Raw genomic sequence first — 19962 nt, 5'->3', positions numbered from 1 at the left:
GTTTAAACTTTAGAAAGCCTGTTTTTTTGGCGGGATATGCACGCCATAGATAGGGGTATGCACAGTATGTAAGGCTTCAAGGTCTTGCACATCAGTCTTTCCTCCCTGTAGTGTAGTCGTAAATTCTTAGGAAGAATAACACAAAAGTAAAAAAGCAAAACAGCGTTTAACTGGCGCTTTTCAGAAAAATTTCACATTTTGAGCTTTTGAAGACATTTCTGCATTGAACATTTTACTGTTTGCGTTAAATTCAATGTATCTCGTCCTAGTGATACATGTACCGTTGTGCAGGTCATCTTTTAGTCCCTTTTTAAATCTTTTTCAGCCTCTTTATTGAAATCGGTATCTTCTCTGTCCACTTTCTGTGTCTATTTGGCTTCACGGCTTCCCCATTCGCCACTCATATTTTTCTGAGTTTTCTGTTATTTGCTAAGCTTGATTGCATGGGAGTGAGCATTGATGCAGCGAAAAGTTATATATATAAGCCAGACAAATAACAAGCGTTTAGATCTTTGCATGTTTGCAGGATAATGACGCAAGCAAAAATGTCAAAGATTTCGTCGTAGAATTCTCCCGCGAATACAATTACCTCGCTTTGGTGTAGAGCAAGAAAATCAAACAAAGTTAGGGATTTACATTGAGACGAGAGAAGTAGCTCTCATAATTTGACACATACATAAAACGACAACGACACAACAAGCAGTAATGGGTTTAAAAACAATTTTCAGCAAAAGGACACCCGCTATTGGGGAATCATGGGCCAAATACTGGGGAAATTTTAGGGCATGGTGGGGAAATTCCCACTAGTTTTTGTGTGAAAAGATCCCCTGTGTCTAACAAGCAGAAAACCTATAGCTATTGGTTTGTTCAAACAGAGGCGTACCCTGGGTACCAGATTCGTAACAGAGGCAGTGGAAAAGGTTTGGCTAGGTTAAGTAAATATTATCGTGAAGACGGAACAAGTTCGTTTCTCTCTCAGATTCTTCAACTAGGAACCAAACTTGCTTTTCATGCCTTTCTTCCTCTCGCATTATTTTTCATCTGCACTTGAATGAAAATTTCCGCTAGCTTTTAGTTATAACCCGACGTTTTACATACCATTACCATTTACACTAAGGTGTGTGGGACGAAATTACTTAACCTAAGTGTGAACTAGGTACATAAGAGATTAAAAAAGGTTTCTTGGCTGCGGAGCTTCTTTCTAGGCCATCAAACTTCGATTGGCAAGAAATTTCCTGAATATCAGAACCTGTTCTTAGAAGCTAATCATGAAAATCTTTGATTGAGCTATCAAATTGGAAAAGAAAGTAATCACAGCATATGAGGTCTAATTAGCGTCTATGCGTCCATGCAGCGATATTCAAAAGCAAGTCAGCAAAGGTGCGGAGCTGTTTAGAGGGCATTATATATTGAAAAGTCAGTCAAAGAAAATAAAATATTTATTCATATTGAAGCAACGCAATTTTTGCAAGAAAACCATACGTTTTGTACACCGCTTTCTACAATGTACGAAAAAACGGCGCTAATTACAGGGTAGCGCTTCTTAGATGGAGGCCCTAATCAGACACCGCGCAGCCACTGGTAAAGCAGGAGCTAAGGACCCCTTCCCCTTCCCCCCACTTTTTGCATAAGAAAATTTTTGGAAAGATCTTTGAAAGGTTTACTTTAACTGATTTTGAGGAGTAGCAGTTCTTTGTAACTAGAAATGACGATAATCATTCATGATCATGATCTAGATTAACGATAAGTTGAATCTTCTAACTTGGTCTTACTTGGTGTTTAATTATCCTTAGGCTAACTTTATCTATTTCCATGTTAATTGGAATCTTCTCACGAATCAGACTTTCTATGGATATAGATGGAGAGAAGCAAACCTTTTGTAAGAAAGGCGTTTTTCAGCGTGCAAAGGGCGTAAGCCCCCAAGCCTCCGTCGTAGCCCCCTAACTTTAAGACCGGTGGGCGGTGCCTGGTGCTTATCAGAGTCAGGGGTGCGGTGCTAAAAAGTTAGGAAGGGGGCTTGTGCTGTAGGAAACTTCTAGAAGCCACACCCAAGCCCACACCCATGGTCATACCCAATATACATGCATTTATGTTAAAGATTCTCTGTTGTGTAAATATGAGATCATTCAAACTATTCACCAACTATAAAAGGCTCATAGAAATTGCTCTATCACGGAAAATCAGTAGCACAAAGGGTTAATTCATATTCCCAGGTAAGAAATTCACCTAACCTAACATAAACTGTTAAGAGGGGCTGAGCCCTCCTCCCCCCGCCCAAAAATATCTTTCTAAATTTTAACAAGGGGGCTGAGCCATCGAGCCCCCCTCTACAGCACCACTGACTAGAGTTAGATGCAAGTAGACACAATACTTAAAAACGCAGAAAAAGCATTTGACACAAACCTGCCACTGATATTCTTTCCAGTATCGCTTTTGAAGATTTATAACCAAAAATTGAGGTATAATTTCGAATGCAACACCGCCAACTAGCCATAATTCGTCGCCAACCACGTGTGAAGTGTGAGAGTATCTAGCACAAAATTAACCAGAACACGTTGAAGTTCGAACAACAAAAGCCTATTTTAACAAATATAATGCCGTCACAGCGATGTAACACAATTTTGTTCACAAGCATGTTTCCTCTACTTATCTAAAGTGAAAAACAGTGCATATTTGATAGCCTTAAATATAATGAGCGAATTTTTTTCCATGGCTTTATCTATTGAAAATGAAATACAAATCTATGATAAAAAATTGCATAATTTCTAACCATCTTAACAACAACATCAACTTTTCTGCCATCATGAAAAGTGATTTTGAATTTAAAATGGCTGAATGCATTACGTGTGCATAGTTTCACAAGAGAAATAAGTCCAACAATACATTTGACTCAAGGGTCAACATACTTTCTACAACAGGTATATGCTAAGAGCAACTTAGAAAAATGTGTTCAACCTTCAATTTTCCAACAAGAACACCCTTACTCTGACCAAAAAGCAACATTTCTAAATAAACTGACGAAAAACCTTTCAAAGGTAATCACCAGGTAATCAAATAAAATTTTCCTTGAAAGAACATATAAAGTTGTTCATTTCGTTTATTAAGCTAGATCTTCTGAACTGGTCCGGCTTAGCGAGTGTCTGAGTCATCCAGGGTATAACACTAATAACTGGATTCAAGTGTATTGGTATTATCGAATCGTTTAGGCAGAAGAAATACGTTGTTTTGGAACGTTTTTCATAATATCCTAACGGATTGGTACATACCTTGGTGGTAGGGAGTTTTCAAACTGAACTGTTTCAAGAAACATCTCGTCCACTCCCTGAAAATGTGTACACGTAGGTAAAGCTCCCTAATTTTAGCTCAAACAGTCATAAAAATAAATTTCAAAAGTCGATAAAGAGATGAAAGCATTCGTGTTATGCATGCAAACTGAAATCCCCACGTTCATCACATCAACTTAAAATAAACGGGTTAGATATAGTATATTTCATGGTGATGTCGGATGCTTCCATACCAAAATTACTAACTATGGATTCCTTTGGAATATCATTGATGAGAGAGGTAAAGGTCAATAGTTAAAGACCACCCTTTCAAACAAAAGAGAGCAAAAAGGGGAACTGTATTGTCTTGTTGTAATTACTAACATCGTATTAGCTAATTAGCATGATGTACTGTTAAAATGTTTCAGCAGTGTTTTTAACCATTCCTGTAAACATACCATTAGGGCCGTAGTGATGACGTCACAAAAAAACTTTTTTTAGGATTTTTAAATGTTGACCATACATCAAAGGAGCATTATGAAATAACTCTAAATGTGCAACATCAGTTGATCGTGTTAAAAATTGGCTGAGATATGGTCACATAAGCATTGGCCTTTTCCCCATCAAACCTCTGTAATCTGTGGTCTTGGTTCTTGATTTTATGAACCAGGCCAGAATAAGAGTAACCCGTTGGCAAACTGGAAATCTTTTATTAGCCATATCTCGCCCAATATTAGACATATCTACCTGGTCTTACAAATTGAGAGATATTTGATGCCGTTCTTTCAGATCATGTGGTCAAAATTAAGAAATTCTATAAACATATTTTTGCTGACGTCACACTTTGGTAATCAATTTCTGTCAATACAAATTAGCATCATACCATAGGCAGAATTAATGATCTTAAGAGTATATAAAGTGGCTATATGCCTTTGCATCCATAACCTTAGGCACTGACAGAAGTAGCAGGATAAGCAAGGCTACATACTTGCAAATGAATAATTTCAAGCTGATTCATTGGCTGCGAATCCTTGTCAAGGCCACCACTCACAATGAGTTTTCCAGATCCCCATTTGCATATTGAATGTGAATGCCGGGCTTTCACAACACCATTATCACTTTGCAAGTAAACCTAGAAAAACCAAGATGATATATAGACAGATACGGATATAAATCTGGATTGTTTCTAAGGGTTAAACATTTGAAGAGATATGTATAAGACGTGGATTGCACTGCTTTTGAAAAAAAGTAAGGCATTTGGACAGCTTGACAATACAGGACAATACCTGAGAAGAAAAAGGCATCGTATTGAAATCCTGAACTTTTCCCCTTTAATCGGGCTGTGCTTTCGAAAAAGAGAATTCAAACGTAAACAGCATTCCCTATGCAGACGCCCCTGGCCCATGAGTTTGATGCCCATTTTTACTTTCACAATTTTTCATTGCAATACTTCGAATAAACAAAAGGATTCTACAGAAAGGAATTTGATCCTAATAACAACAGAAAAGTGACAAGGTAAATCTAGCCCAACTATATATATTTGAGGTTTACAGCAGGCAATCGAAAACCTATGCAGACATGAACATTTTCTTTAGCAAAAGACAGTATCAAAGAAATTTCTTTTACATATTTATATAAAATATATCGATCAACAAATTGACAACAGGCAATAAAGTGTGACGTCACAAAAAATAATTTTGGAATTTTTTAATTTCAACCACGTAGCATAAAAGAAAGATTTGAAGTTTGCTAACGAATCAGTGTTACTTTGGCTCTGTTCACAAAGTTTTGAACAAAAATTAAATTACAGAGATTTGATGGGGGAAAGAGCCAATGCAAATGTGACCATATCTCAGCCAATTCGAAAGACATTTTACTGATTTTACAAATTTACAGGTATTTCACGATGCTCTTTCAGGTTATGGGATCCAGCTTCAAAAACTCTAGAAATAGATTTTTGTGACGTCATCATTTTAGAACTCTATTAACTCTCTTTAAATACAGATTTTATCATTGAAAAGTTTCCGCTTTAATAAATAATCACAACTTAGATGGAAAAAGTGTTGTGTAGGAAAATGTAAATCTAAAAGCCATTTTGATTAGGCAAGTATGAAATAGAAATCCAGAAGTACCTTTCTCCATTTATGTTTCTCGGTGTGAAAAAGCCAGCAATCAGACAATGTATCCTTCATTTCATTCCGTCCTCCAAGTATCAACACATACTCTTCACCTTTATACAAATTATAAAACTGAGTTAAAAAATTTTTCACCGTTACGACTGAGTTTTTAAAACACCTAGAACTTCATAAAAATAGTTTGCATCAAAACATCTTTATGAGAATATATTTATTTATTAATTTACAGTATTTCAATTCTATAGCAAAAGATTCTGATATAAAAAAAGCACGATAAAAAGTTGTCTTCGATAGATCTATTGGGTGTTTATCTGTTTTAGCAAAGAAGACATTTGGCGACCTAAAGTTGTCTTAAGTTAATGTCTTTCACTTTTTGCTTCGTTCTTATGAGACCAAAATCCTGCTCGTCCAGATTTTTGAATTCCCTTCAATCATCAAAGAAATTAATAATTGCAAATAATTTTTGGTGGTACAAAATTCCAAAATGGTGTCAGATGTTTCGATATTTTATACTCTGAAGAGTTTTAGGTTTCAGATAAGCTTATATATGTTTCAAAATGTTCCTTTTTAGAGCTGTTGCTAGATTGATAATTAGCCAACCCGATGCTTAAATATAAACAAATATACATCAAGCTATGCAACAACTGCCTTTGCAATGCAACTTTCACTTTTGCGCACTGTAAAAATGTTATATCATTTCTGTAGTGTTTGTATAGTAGCTTATAAGTAATAGGTAGACTTGTCTTGTGAATTTTTATATGCAGTACATATAAAAATGTTATAGAAGCGCAAAATAGGGGATCAAAAATTATAGTTCAGAAAATATCCAAATGTTTACACCTGCTAGGCAAACAGCCGCAGCGCAATGTCGCCATCTACAGCAAGGCTGTTCCACCACGTCAGTTGCTTCATATCTCTTTGGATCATCTTTTGCGTCATTTGAAACCTTGGTGACTGCATCGTTGCTTACCGCAGCTTTTCTCAATGCCCCTTTCCATATGAAATCTGAGTATGAAGCAGCAACTACTTCTGCAGCATTACCACAATCAACTTCAATATCCAATCGAAATATCCCATAATCAGTGCACGGCTTTAAAGGAGATTCTCTTCCTCCAAACAGGAATATCGATCCGTCACTCAGTAGCGTTGTAGTGTGGAATACTCTGTTGCCTGGTAAAAGAAAATCAAAGACTTTAAACGTCAATACTGATGATCAATGAATGAAAATGTCACGACAATGATCATTTAGCAATAGACAGAGATATAATTATTTATATGAAAGATTGGTACTGTTATGCTCATGATAGCAATAAAAATGACTGTCAAGTATTGCAAACTCCCTTGAAAAACAAGCTATTTTAATTTCGTCCTAAATTCCTTTTTAAATCTTTTTGTTACTAGACACCACTTCAAACTATTAATTATTTACACCAAAAAAGCCCCGTATGCCGGGATGAAATAGTATTTAACTTTATTTTTACAGTATATTGTGAAATATTGACAGACTTGATGCAAGTATTTTTTTTAAATTAAAGAATAAAAGCTCCCTAAACTTGTAAGTGAAATAGGCTAATTTTAAATACAATACTATAAATCGAAATAAAAACAATTCTAATCAGTTTTAACATTTCACATAAACTTAATGCATCTGTGGGATGATAATATATAAGACCATTTGGGAAAAGCAGACAGCCGTAGGTTGTACCGGGATGTACCTGCAAGGCTGCAAAAATCAAATCGGCTCGCTTTCAAACGAGGGCCCTCTGATTATGATGACAAAGCATTCTAGATACTAAAATGTATTTACTGAAGTACAGAATTTAAAAATGGCTTTGAAAAAAGCAAACATTTGAAGACATACTAGAGATTTTTGTCTGACACCCAACAGAGTAAAAATCTATAGAACATTTATCGAAAATTCAAAGCTAGAAAAGATATATACCTAGTTTTTGATCGAAATAGGCCAATCAGAAATGTGACTACTCAAATGAAAAGGTTGCCTAGTCACTATTGCCCAGTTAGTGTCAGACGATAAACTTTACTGCGTCTTGAAATATTTGCTTTTCCAAATCAATTTTTAAACTGTTTTTCGAGTAGACGACAAGAAAGTATTATTCGTTTCCTGGGAAATCATTCATTCAAAAGACGTTAGATTTTAAGCTAAAGGATTAACTACTTGGATTATAAATGGTCCATGCAGGCAGAGAAGCAAATACCTGTTTCTAGGCACAAAAATATCACAAACAACTGAGAGTATGATCACAACCTTATTCATTTTGTGAAGATAGTGAAAGCTGTCTTTAATAATTAAAAGAAACACTGTCATAAAATGTCACTAGCAAAAATATTTCAATAGGTTGAGTCTTGCCGATAACATTCATAACCAACTTTTGAGAAAGGTTTGCCAAATTACAAATTAATAGCTAGATTAAATTGCTAGATATCAATTATTTGATTATTTAATGACCAGCTTATGAAAAGTTTTGTTTACCAGTCTGCCATATAGTGCTCGATGCCGTATAAGTTACTGTCTCATTTCATATATATTTCCAGCAATTAATTATAACATTAAATACATATTTAGACGCTAATAATTAAAAAGAAAGTAATTGTCAAAATAGAATAAGACTGTTTAAAGTTACATCATAGGTAGCTAAAAAAATGTTGACGGACATGAAAATAGCTCTAAAGATCGCAATAAGTGTGAAACTGGATAATGTAAATTAAAGCCGTCTTTTTCTACACAACAAAGGTAACCTAGTTATGTTATATTGGTAGAACCTAGAGAACCTACAGTTCTAAAAAAATGGAGGCAGCCCCCGTCTCAGAGATGTTATTGGAATAATGGCCGCATGGCATTAAGGTAAACCCTAATAGCAAAGCAGGAGGCAACCATATCTTTAGATGACAAAGCTTCAGTCTTAACAGCAATATACAAAACCCTTATTGGGTATCTTGAGTACCCCGTGGAGATTGATACCTAAAACATAATCATCATGCCATTTTCATCACCCCAGACATGCTTTACTCGCTGCTAACGAATGCTTTATTCACAGGCAAACATTAGGCTAAAAATCAAGCCACCTGACATATCCATGAATTCTTAAGATCGTATCTTGTTGAACCTTTAACCAGCCACAATTATTATGATCTCTAACTAATTTTCCTTGCCTTACAAATTATATACCTCATTACAGGACAGTTAAGGAAACAAAACGCTGGCCTCGACCCTAATCTACATAAGCAAAGACATGATTACTTTAAGAAGTAAATTACTGTCTATTAATAGGATGCGCGCATGAGCCTTGGTGATTTTGATGACTCGCTCTTGTGAATGGGAAGCTCCTTAGCATTGATAGTACAAATCTCTTTTATCACCAGCATTGAAAAGAAAAACAAGGACAGGGGGATGAGTGGATACCAGAGTGAGTACAAAAGTCAATATCTCGATGTATTTGTGTTATTTTTGCATAAAATCAATAAAGCTAGTAAATAAGTACTTCGTGTAAAATAATATCTATAAGTGGAGTTGATATATAAAAAAATTAGAGAAGATCAGGCCTAAACAAAGTGTGAAAAAAACTCACTTGGAAGAACCGGAAAACTGTAAAAACCATTTGCAGTTTTATCTGTTGAAATATTGCAAACCTGAATTAGAGCTTTAGAGAGAAAGTTCTTCTGGAGTAATAATTACCCACAATGCAAATATTGATAGAGCATTGATATGTAACAGAATGTAAAGCATTGATAGAGCAAGCTGAAAACAGAAAATTTCACTAAAATTAGAAGCTTGAATCTCCATTGGTGGGGGCAGAGATTTTTCATCCCGACCTTTATATCGCTGCTATCAAAACATTTATTTTCCAACTTTGGAAGGGGATGTGTGTAAGTATTGGATAAAACATGTGACATTTTTAGGCGTATGTCTGAACAGCTGTGCCGAGGCTTGTAAAAACAAAACAAATGTGAGGAAATGGGGCTTTTACTTTTATAATAAAAAATTTGATTACGCGGCGAGTTAACAGGAAATTCAAGGAAGCAGCTAAACGCAATTGTAAAAAATTGCTGTCAATAACTTTGTAAAAAAAGTGAGAGATCGTAAAGCCAGAAGTGAGCAGATGTGAAATACAACTATCTACATTTGGTGAGAAATAGCGCCTTTAAAGTTATACTAACTTTTATATGGAGGGCTTAAAGACTCATTGCTAACAATGAGCCATTGCGCTACGTAAGCATCCCATAATGCAGTTTTAGACTGTCTAAAATCAATTACTGCCATTGTTTGGACCGTCGCCACGCTCGCAAAGGCCCATTGTTAGCAATGACTCTTGCAATAAGGTTGTGGGTGGTGAGAACTGTAAAGTTTGCAGCGATTACCTTGATTTAGCTTTAAAACAACACCATCTCCAAGCCTTTGATGCTTGCCACTTGAGCAGCCAAAACCCCCGTTTAGAAAAAGAATGTCGTTTTCAAGTCTGATGAGCTCATGGCCAAACCTAACGAAAGAAAAATTATTAATTATTAAACTTAATGTCAAAGTGCTGACGATCGTTACCAAAGATTTGATTGATTGCTACAGACTGTATTTAACTTAATAGTGTGGAATCATGCTTTAGATATTCAAGAAGCAAGATAAGAAATAGCAAGCACGCAAATTCCAGCAATCTTTTTCTATTAGGTAAATTTATGTAGAACGTGAATAAGAATTAAAAATTCGTCGACAGAGTTCATAAAGACCACCCTTAAAAGTTCCATTCCTGATCTTGTCATAGCATTTAGGACAAGGGTATATCCAGCAACAATTATTGCAAAACGAAAATTATCTTTGTGAGGTATGATTTAAATGTTCAGTCAGGTCTTTTTAATTTTCTCTATCAAGAATTATTACCAAAAGTTTGATAGCCCATTGATATGAAGGTCAAATTCAATGCACATGCTAAGGAGCCACTACTAAAGGGGCCCAAGGCAACTTCATTACGCGTTTACCGTGTGTTCAATCTCTTGTTACCTTTTAAAGCACTCCATGCTTTCATTAGTTGATTTCCACGATATAATTGATTCTGCTTTTAGACAATTGGTTCTATTTTTCTCTACAGCTGAAAAACCAGGGCAGCACATCAAGTAAAAGAAAACGAGCAATGGGTCATTCAAAAAATGCAAAAACTAAAAGATTTGTTTAAAAAACGGATTAATTCGTTGACTTCTCATTTTTTGTCTTATCGTTTAAGGGGTATAAATTTCCGTTTGCCAATGAACCAACTGTAATTTTCTACAAAAACTTAAGCTTATACTTACGGAACGTCAATATCATTAACATTATACGGTAACATCATTATACCTGTTTCATTCTAAGATGAGAATCCTTTTGGCATTAGTATTATATAACAACTTTCTCTGACCTAAATAATAATCGCCATTAAGACTATGGCGATTATTATCAAATATTTGGAATGTTTCAAAAAGTTCAAGAAGATTGGAGGTGTTACACCCCCACAACACGCCTCCCGGCATTTACATGCCTGCTTCCTGGCAATTTCACATTCAGTTTGAAGTATAAGGGGGACTCCAGGTTTATTGATAATACAGCAGGAGTAAAAAGAAACTAAGATTATATTCGGACGCACCTGCAAACATACGTTCTTCCAACTGGCAACACGATCCTGTGAATGCCGCGACGAGGACATAGTGAGCGCATTTCAAGTGCCATTCCTTTGAAAAAACAATGATACAGTCGAAATATAATGAGCGACGTTATACACCCCATTTTACATTTCACATGTGTAAAAAGAGCTGAAATAGCAGGAATTGCATGCATAAAATCATTGAGAATGGTCATCAAAAAGCAAGCATGTCAGTAAACTGTTTATTTTCCGTTTTACTAGAGTTCTCAGGAAGTGACCCGGAAGATTACAATTTCTCTCTCTGAGTGTATTTCAGCGTTTACTTATATTAATAATAACTTATTTTAGGTGAGCTATGGTGCTTATTTAGAATAGGAAAGACAAACAAGATATTTGCATAAATTAAAGAAAATTTCTGATATATGAAGAAACCTACTTAACAAGACATTTACACATTATACATTTACAACCTATCTAAAACAACTTGCGTCGTTTGAATGTATGCATGTATGTATGTATAATTGTGCCATCAAATAAATTACAATTTAAAATTAAGAAAAAGACCTAATTACAGATATATAAAATTTACAGATAGAAGTTAAAAACATAGACTAAAAACACCCCAGGTTAAAAATGGCAGGGATAGCATTAAAAAAGGTCAATACGATCTTGTTTCCATAATGGTCCCTCCAGAGGTGTTATCAGTTACGAATCAGTTACGTTCTTTCGAATCGGTGTATCCCCTAAAGTCATGAGTAAAGCAATTCAGCTAATAGCTACCCAATGTAAAAATCAGCACCTCAAATTCATCAAACGACTCAATATCTTCCACGTGATTCCTTTCTTCTTGTGAAACGATATTGTGATAAAATTCATTCATGTCCATGGCGTTACAGCGCTGCCATCCCTTGATAAACAAGATAATTTTATGTTCTTTGTCTAATGAATTAAACTAATTATAAAACAAAAAATAATTTCATATAAGAAAATAAAACAAAAAACTAACATTTAGATCAACAAAAAAGATAGTTAAAAGTACTAAAGAAGGTCCGAAGAGTAAATTCAGAAGCGAAAAATATAACTTTACTTTAAAAAGTTTTGTATTATCAGTCAATGTTAATGAAATAATCCTGCATGTGAAAAAATTGCTGAATCTTTCAAAGGTTTTTTGATAATCTAAAACCAACAAACATTTTAATAATAAATTTTATGAAGTCGTTACATAACCACTATATCATAATAATTCTAATTCTGTCGTTAAGTTACAAAACAAGTTGGGTTTTGTTTTTTTGTTGTTAGAGAGGGTACGGAAGCTAGAAGCTTTTCCTGTGCTCTTAAGTAAAATTGGTAATTTTCCATGATTTCTTCAACTCTCTTTCTGAAACAGCGTGCTTTTCTATTTCTATCTAAATCACTTATACACATACCAACGTCTTGAAGCGCTGAATTTGCGAATCCAGAGTTGGGTATTCACGTATACATCTTAGAGGCGACTGAAGCGTTTCAAAATGTTTGAGCCTAGAGAAAATAAAGAATGTTAACTTGGGCACTTGTGATTAATGTACGAACTGGGCACAGGTTTATCAGTACAAAGACATTCGAAGATAGGACGGAAGGGCAGAAACAAAGCATACTACAGTATTCATCGTCCAAAAATCCTCAGAGTATGAAAGTCGGATAATGACCAAAGGTGAGCAGAACATTTATATCAAGAGACGGATCGGATGTAACGCGAAAGGAAGAATGGCTTATTTACTTTTACATTCGTTCGTTTGTTCAATTTGACTTTTTTAGAGATCGTGCCATGGTATACAGTGAAAAAAAGAAAAATTTCATCTTCTTGTGTCAACAAGGGGTTCAGACCTCTTAATTTCAATATCAATGCATCTCTTACCCTGGGTGCCAAATCCTCCATTATTTAGTCTCAGAAATATAGTTTGAAACTAGTCACAGAAATATTTATTGGAGCGAGGTTTAGAAAATTTCCTTTCCCTCCTCGGCATCCATTCATTCTTTGCATCAGCGGTTGTAGGGACTGCGGGGCCCGGGCCCCCTGGACCCCCCTTAAAACCGCCACTGGTTCTTTGCTACCGTAGAAGTCTACAATATTTTATCCCCGGTATCTTGAGGTTCTGGCACCAAGGGTATCCATCTCTGCTTGAATTTGTTGGACGGTCATTATTATGAAAAATGTTCAGTTCCGTTAGAAATAATGTTAAACTGGACTAAAAGATATCTTAAAACAGTTGGCATGAATTAACTATTCTTGTAAAGTTTCTTGTCCCTGCTTACAAGATGTAAAGAAACATGAGCCCCATGTATGACCTAAAGATCCTCGACGAAAAATGTAACTTGACCCGCCTTGAATACTTAATACTCGGCAATCCAACAAGTTTCCTATTCTGTGTGTGACATTGTAAAAATAAATTTTGCTGTCAAATAAATATTGAAAACGTGAAGTATTTTTATAAAGAAAAATATATCTGGTGAAGGAGCTCATTCAAGATGCTATAAAGAAAATTGGTTTTGGTATAGTTAAGGCTGACACCTCCTTGCGTGTTAACAAGAACAAGGTATTAACGAATAAACATTACAATTTCTGCACGTAAAGCCTTTAAAATGCCCATCTGAATGAATTAAAAAGAAAGCAATTTTACACTTACATAACAGCACCAAAAGCATCATCAGGTTGTATCTAGATAAAGAATAACATTTCTGATAACAACTTTTGCCAATGAAGCATTTTGTTTTACGGTATGCCATAAAGCGCTCGATGCCGTGTAGGCAGAGCGGTACGAGCTGCGGTGCATAGAACAGGATGGTAGCAGCTCCGAGTTTCACGCTCAATACGATCATGAGACAACTGAAATATATGCTATTTTGATAAAAAAGATTCACTTTTTAAAATACCAGCAGCTAAGTTTGAAAGACCTTGTTAATGAAATATTTAAATAAATAAACATTAAAGTTTAACTGTTTAACTGATTAACTGTTGGAGCAGTTTCGAACAGCCTTAGAAAATGTTTGGGCTAAAAAAAAGCCAATGGGAAACGTTGTTATAGTAATAGGATACAAAAGCTCAAATAAACAGGGTGACAATATTTTGCCAATAATTTTCTACTTTGGGAAATGCAGCTTAACGACCACACAAATAACAAGTGCGGCGACAAAAAAAATCGTGACAGTAGTATTCCAACCTCTATTGACATGAATTTGTTTGATAAAATTCAGAATATTGACATTCAAGTTAAGACGTGTAGTTTAGACAAAAAAGATTAACCCATGAAATAACAGTTAATTGACCTTCCAGTTGAGACAGTCTGTGTAGTTTAGACAAATTGACATCCTAGTTTGAGACAGACGTGAAGTTCAAGAATTTTGTCTTAACTACACGGACTGTGTCAACTGGAATGTCAATTTACTGTAATTTCATGGGTTGATCTTTTTTTGTCTTAACTACACGGACTGTGTCAACTGGAATGTCAATTTACTGTAATTTCATGGGTTGATCTTTTTTTGTCTAAACTACACGTCTTAACTGGAATGTCAATATTTTGAATTTTATCAAATGAATTCACGTCAATAGAAACTGGAATATTACTCCACGATGTCCTTTTTTTGTCGCCTTACTTGTTATTTGACAAAATTCTACTTTGCAGACAATGGCCTACAAATGTAGAAAGAGAAAGTAATTCTGGTTCCACCGATGTCTGTCTACGGAATTTCTACAGTAGATTTAAGCTGACAAAATAACAAATGACAAAATTATAAAGCAGAGAGACAGCAGAGTACTTAGATGGGCCTGAACCCAAATGAAAACAAACTGCAGCACATTAATTAGTTTGTGTTTGTACCGTTGTTAGTTCAATGATTTGGGATTTCTGACATATGGTGAAGCAGGATAGTATCAATGCTCTTTCAATGCAATGTCAAAAATGAGCAGAATTCAACTGCAAGTGGCAAACGAATATTCGACAAGGTATGGAATACCATTGTTGCACGATGGTATCAATGATGTTATAATTCCAGCACCTAGGAATCCAGAAAATTGACAGATCTTTATCAATGTTCCTAGCTGCTTGAAAATATTTTATGGAAACAAAGAAAGCAAGGCAAGGTACCACCATTCTAAATGGTAATTTTAAAGGTCTCAGTCATGGGAATCCTTAGCAGTCTTCAGATAAAAATGCATTAATAGAACAGGGGTAGGTGTTCCAAAAGCACCAACCTGCTCATATAAGATAAACACTGAATTTTGAAATGTTCTGGCTGCCCATTCAATCAAACGTGAACAACTATGAAAAGAAAATAACAGAATTAGAAATTCAAAGAATGAGTTAATAAATTGATAACTATTCATCGATGGTATAGTACTTCTTATCAAACTACATCTGATTCCAACAGTTTCCACCATTTTGTGCCCTGAGATGTCTACAATAAGCTTTAATCAAACACGACAAAGATAAAAGTGTAGCAAATATTTCAATTTTAAACTAGCTACAAAAGCACACAAAACCAGAAATAACGGATATTCTGTGTTTCGATACAGCAAACAATAAAAATATTGCAGCTTAGATTGCTTCTACAACTTCCATCACTAGAACAAAACGCCAAGTAACAATGATAGTAATCTTTCAAATCAAAATTCAAAATTGTCACTGAACAAAAGTTACTGGTTTTCAGAGGTTGATGTCTTATAAAGGTAAAAAAATTTAAGAATATTTGGTCTTGTTATCTGCCAACAAATAATTTCATGTCTCGTGCTATAATTCAGCAAAAACATTATACCCCTTTTTCTCAACGTAAGTCAAAACGACTTCAGAAAATAGCAGTGTGAAGTCTTCTGGACTGAAGTTAGCTTTTCTAATTACTTCTTGCAACCGATCTAGGTTCGTTAAATCACAGCCAACGATTGAGTAATCTTCAGAGATGAATTCTACAATAATAAAATTTAAAGAATAGATGAATTCTACAATAATAAATTTAAAAAATAGATGTTTCTACAATAACCAAATATAAGAAACATTAAAACAGCAAAAAGCATGATCTAAATATCATATTTGAAGGTTATTTAAGAAAAAGACTCTATTAAAACTCGAGACTCGAGAAAAAGATTCACTAAATATGTAGACATCACTGACTCGCTAACACATTTATTAGAAACGTTTGCAAGTTCGTTCAAGAAGCTCATGATCCTAACATGGATATAGCAAGGAATTAAACTTTCAGATAAGCAAGGCTGTGCTAATGTTTTGTATGCTTGCTGTAAATCTGCAAATCTATTCCCTTTGTTTTAATCAATTTTATTTTTTGTCTTCAATGAGAACTTATGAACGTCATTTTAACATAAAGCTAACTTAGACATGTTGAATAATGGATAGATTGCATTAAAACAACATAGGAAAATTCGTGTATGTATCGGTCAGCTCAATTATATCCGACAATAAAAAAAACCATTATTTAGAAGAAATTTAGCAAAATAGGAATTGAGAGACCCGAAAAAAACCCATAAACAAACTTGTTTCCTTTACAATCAGCGTTGTATCTTTTTTTAGCTTTGCAAATTATGTTGGACCTAAAAGGCTTGTAAAGATTTAAAGAAATATAATTTTCAGCTTTTCCTAACACTAAAACACAGAAAAAGTTATTCGGCCTCAAAGTCAATTTTTTTTTCAATTTTCAGACGTCACTGTGACGTCACTGCCACGCCCAAATCACACCCATCGATGCCCCTTGAAAATCACAGAGAATCGATAGATTCTTCAGTGGCTTAGGCCATCTATCAATCAATATTAACCAACTAATAAGCATGTTAATGGCATCACGCTCACTGACTAACTATTTTTGATTGAAAGATAGGTTGAATCAATTTGGCGTCTCTCCATTGCCTTTAACCAGAAAATACGATCAAGGAAATACAACGTACCGTTTTGGTTAGCTGTTATTCCATCTACTAGAGATGACAATGCTTTTCTTGATTTGATGAGTTTTATCTTGCGCTGGACAACTTCAGGAAAATCTAGCTGTTAGGTTGAATTAAGATAATAGCATCTGTAAAGAAATCACAGACCATTTGCTGAAAAATCCATAATATTTTCTGCCTATGTGTGAGGGAAGCCTTAGAGACGAAAGACTAGGCAAGCAGTTTCAACAAAACAGCTAGCAAAAAGAGACGTTGACTATTCGCTCTAAAATGTTGCTAGAAGTACAAAGTTACCATCATTTAGTAGACAAAAAACAACTAAGATGATTAAAAACATACAGTATAAACAACAGCCATCAAAAACAGTATGCACAAAATAGCTTAACTTATACTCTTTACTCTTTAAATAGTCTACTCTTTAAATCTCTAGAGTAGTATACTCTTTAAATTTAATTTATTTTGAAAATTTTATTTCGTGACATTGGATTCTCGTCGTCGTATTGCTTTGTTCCTGTATATCTTTCATTTTAAAATCTCATTGCAAGATTCACAGAATCCGGCGGACAGCCTATCCTGCGGTTCTTCCTTCTCACACATTAACTTATATAGCCAGTTCTATTGGTTAAGAGTCAAATGAATTATGTAATACGCTGGAAGATTGCTGGTAAAATTTTAAACAAACGTGACTAAATACCATTTCGTGATGGAATACATTATCAGCTGAACGCCAAACCTTAATGGTTTCAAAATGGGTTGACGTCACAAGGGTTAGCATTAAAAGGTCCGATCTTAAAGAGTTTGTCTTAAATGGCGGATAAGGTTTTAGAGTATTCCCAAGCTAATAGAGTTTTTGCAGTCAATAATGTAGTTAAAGAGACAACATTCCTAAACCAGTGACCTACGAGTTCTTTATCGAAAGCATGTCAAAGATTAAAAAACGTTTTATATCGACTCTCACCTCTAAATATCTGGTGTTACTGAGACAAGCTTTATCTTTGAGACGGAAATAGCATGAATCAAAGCCAGCTCCAAGTGAAATGATCTTTTTGTCATAAAAGCAGTAAAAAGGTATAGTTATTTGTACTTAAAAAGTTGAAACAAAGACAGTTGTGTATAGTTACATGGTTTCTGGCAACCATAAAGTCAATAATTTAGGCACAGCGGAGCAGGGAGGGCTGGGGGCTTTAGCCCCCCACTTTCTGCAAAAAATGCCAAATATTAAGTATCAAACTACCAGAAAAGCCTCTTTTTATACGGTTTTAGCCCCCGCCCACTTTTTTTAGACCCCCCACTTTTCTCAGCGCTCCGCGGTGCCTATAATTATGTGAATAGATTCTGGTATTGAAATAATAACTGCTTGATACATTAAAAAACTTGAATAATAACTTCTTGCAGTAATTCCTTACACATATAGGAGTATAAAAAACTCTGTTCTATATAATTCCAAAAGTGATCTAAAAAACCGCATAAGCTTCAACAGCATGGATCAAACCCCATTTCCCATCTACACGAAAAATGTCTTGATCCTTTATAATGTCAATCAAAAAGGTGAAACTGCAAACCTGCTTTTTCTTTTCTTTATAATGGTGAAGAAATAAATTTATTGCAAAGTCCATAGCCCTTGCTCTGACATAGTAGCCTCTATAAAATATAACAAATCATCTCATTTTTGCTGAATGTCTTGCAATCCTTAAGAATTCTCGAGTGAGAAGAATAAATTGGAGTATATCTACTTCAAAAGCCTGATAAATACATACATTATCTACTCCAGATGTAAATCATGATATGCAATCTCAGTTTCTTATTTATCCAATCAACTGTTTGATGCAATCCATAAAATATAAATTCTATCATTCAAGAGGGATTAAGTAGGTACATAAGAAAGCTACATGACATTTTAAAATGAGTAGAAGTAAATAGAATAATGCTTCCTGTAAGAAAAAACTGAAATCTACCTATTAATCAGGGGAGACCTCCTTGCTTTCTTCTGAACAAAATGCTCTAAAAAGTCATCTTTGAAGTAGCCAACATGTGCCATAGAGCACTTGCTCACAATGCTGCTATCATTGGTACCTTGAACCTATGGGCAGATTTGCACAATATTCATTACACATATTTATCATATTTAAAAGTAATATACATTATACATTATACATATACATTATAAAAGTAAATAAATCAAGTATCATTTCAAAAAACCTGTTTGATCAGGGAGAACAGTGCTATTAAAAATTGGCAGGTTCCACATAAAATAGGATATTAATAGATCCCCAATATGTAAAAAGATAACAATTGAGAATTTTGAAAACTGTAGCATTTTGATGGACCATTGTGCGCCATTTTGGGTATCAAGCTGGCAAAATATCGAGCCAAAACATAAGTGCCGCTTGCCTATTGAGAATGTACCAATGGAGTCCTAAGGTGAAAATGAACTTCTTTTTTCTACGCAATAGTGGTTTTTCTGTGCTTATGTAGATAGATTCCAAAACTGCTAGATGGAATGACAATCATGCAAAATTGTGCAAAAAACAGATTGTGCAAAAAACTTTAATGGCGACATGTATCGGATTATTGATAAAGCCCATTTTTTCTCAAGTGGTAATCTTTAGGGAATCATTATATTGCCATCTGTTTGGAAGATTGTTTATGCTTGATCAAGTTTATTCAACAAATGTCAAAAATTTACTTTGCTCTGTGGAAATATTGTTTTTACAATTTGAAAGGCTCAATAAATCACTCTCCAAGACTATTTTTGATGTGCTCTAGGCACGCGCGCTCGATTGAGTGCCTTTCTGGGCAAGGAATGTGTTTTCTTTTTTAATGCAGGTCATTCATTCTAATAATTCAAATACTAATAAAACTTTGAACTGTAAATTGATGCAGAACACTCATGACCTTAAGCACCTGAACAGTGTCTTATACACTATAGTGTCTGATAGGCAAGTTTTCAAGCTTTCAAAGTTTTCAATAGCCTTAAGTTTTTAAAGAATACATAAATGTTTTGTTCTAGTATTTCTTGA

General features: G+C 34.7%; 1 protein-coding gene across 1 annotated transcript in view; it reads right to left on the bottom strand.

Annotated features, from left to right (window-relative positions):
• The window catches only part of LOC135682201 (tRNA wybutosine-synthesizing protein 4), a 32389-nt gene that overhangs the window by 10009 nt on the left and 2418 nt on the right, over window positions 1-19962 (bottom strand). Inside the window, exons 2-19 of the mRNA XM_065196983.2 lie at window positions 18898-19022; window positions 18505-18583; window positions 17901-17984; window positions 16946-17042; window positions 15808-15955; window positions 15248-15314; window positions 13683-13714; window positions 12447-12537; window positions 11819-11926; window positions 11023-11107; window positions 10407-10494; window positions 9776-9894; window positions 8986-9027; window positions 6239-6568; window positions 5396-5493; window positions 4252-4395; window positions 3267-3322; window positions 2404-2530 (exon numbers count right to left, since the gene is read on the bottom strand). Of these exons, the coding sequence (XP_065053055.2) occupies window positions 2404-2530; window positions 3267-3322; window positions 4252-4395; window positions 5396-5493; window positions 6239-6568; window positions 8986-9027; window positions 9776-9894; window positions 10407-10494; window positions 11023-11107; window positions 11819-11926; window positions 12447-12537; window positions 13683-13714; window positions 15248-15314; window positions 15808-15955; window positions 16946-17042; window positions 17901-17984; window positions 18505-18583; window positions 18898-19022 (1920 nt within the window). The remainder of the gene's footprint in view (window positions 1-2403; window positions 2531-3266; window positions 3323-4251; window positions 4396-5395; window positions 5494-6238; window positions 6569-8985; window positions 9028-9775; window positions 9895-10406; window positions 10495-11022; window positions 11108-11818; window positions 11927-12446; window positions 12538-13682; window positions 13715-15247; window positions 15315-15807; window positions 15956-16945; window positions 17043-17900; window positions 17985-18504; window positions 18584-18897; window positions 19023-19962) is intronic.

The sequence above is a fragment of the Rhopilema esculentum genome, chromosome 16 (genome assembly GCF_057945365.1).
Source record: "Rhopilema esculentum isolate cy_ngs chromosome 16, ASM5794536v1, whole genome shotgun sequence".
NCBI classification, from domain to species: domain Eukaryota; kingdom Metazoa; phylum Cnidaria; class Scyphozoa; order Rhizostomeae; family Rhizostomatidae; genus Rhopilema; species Rhopilema esculentum.
This window is presented reverse-complemented; position numbering and strand designations above follow the sequence as displayed.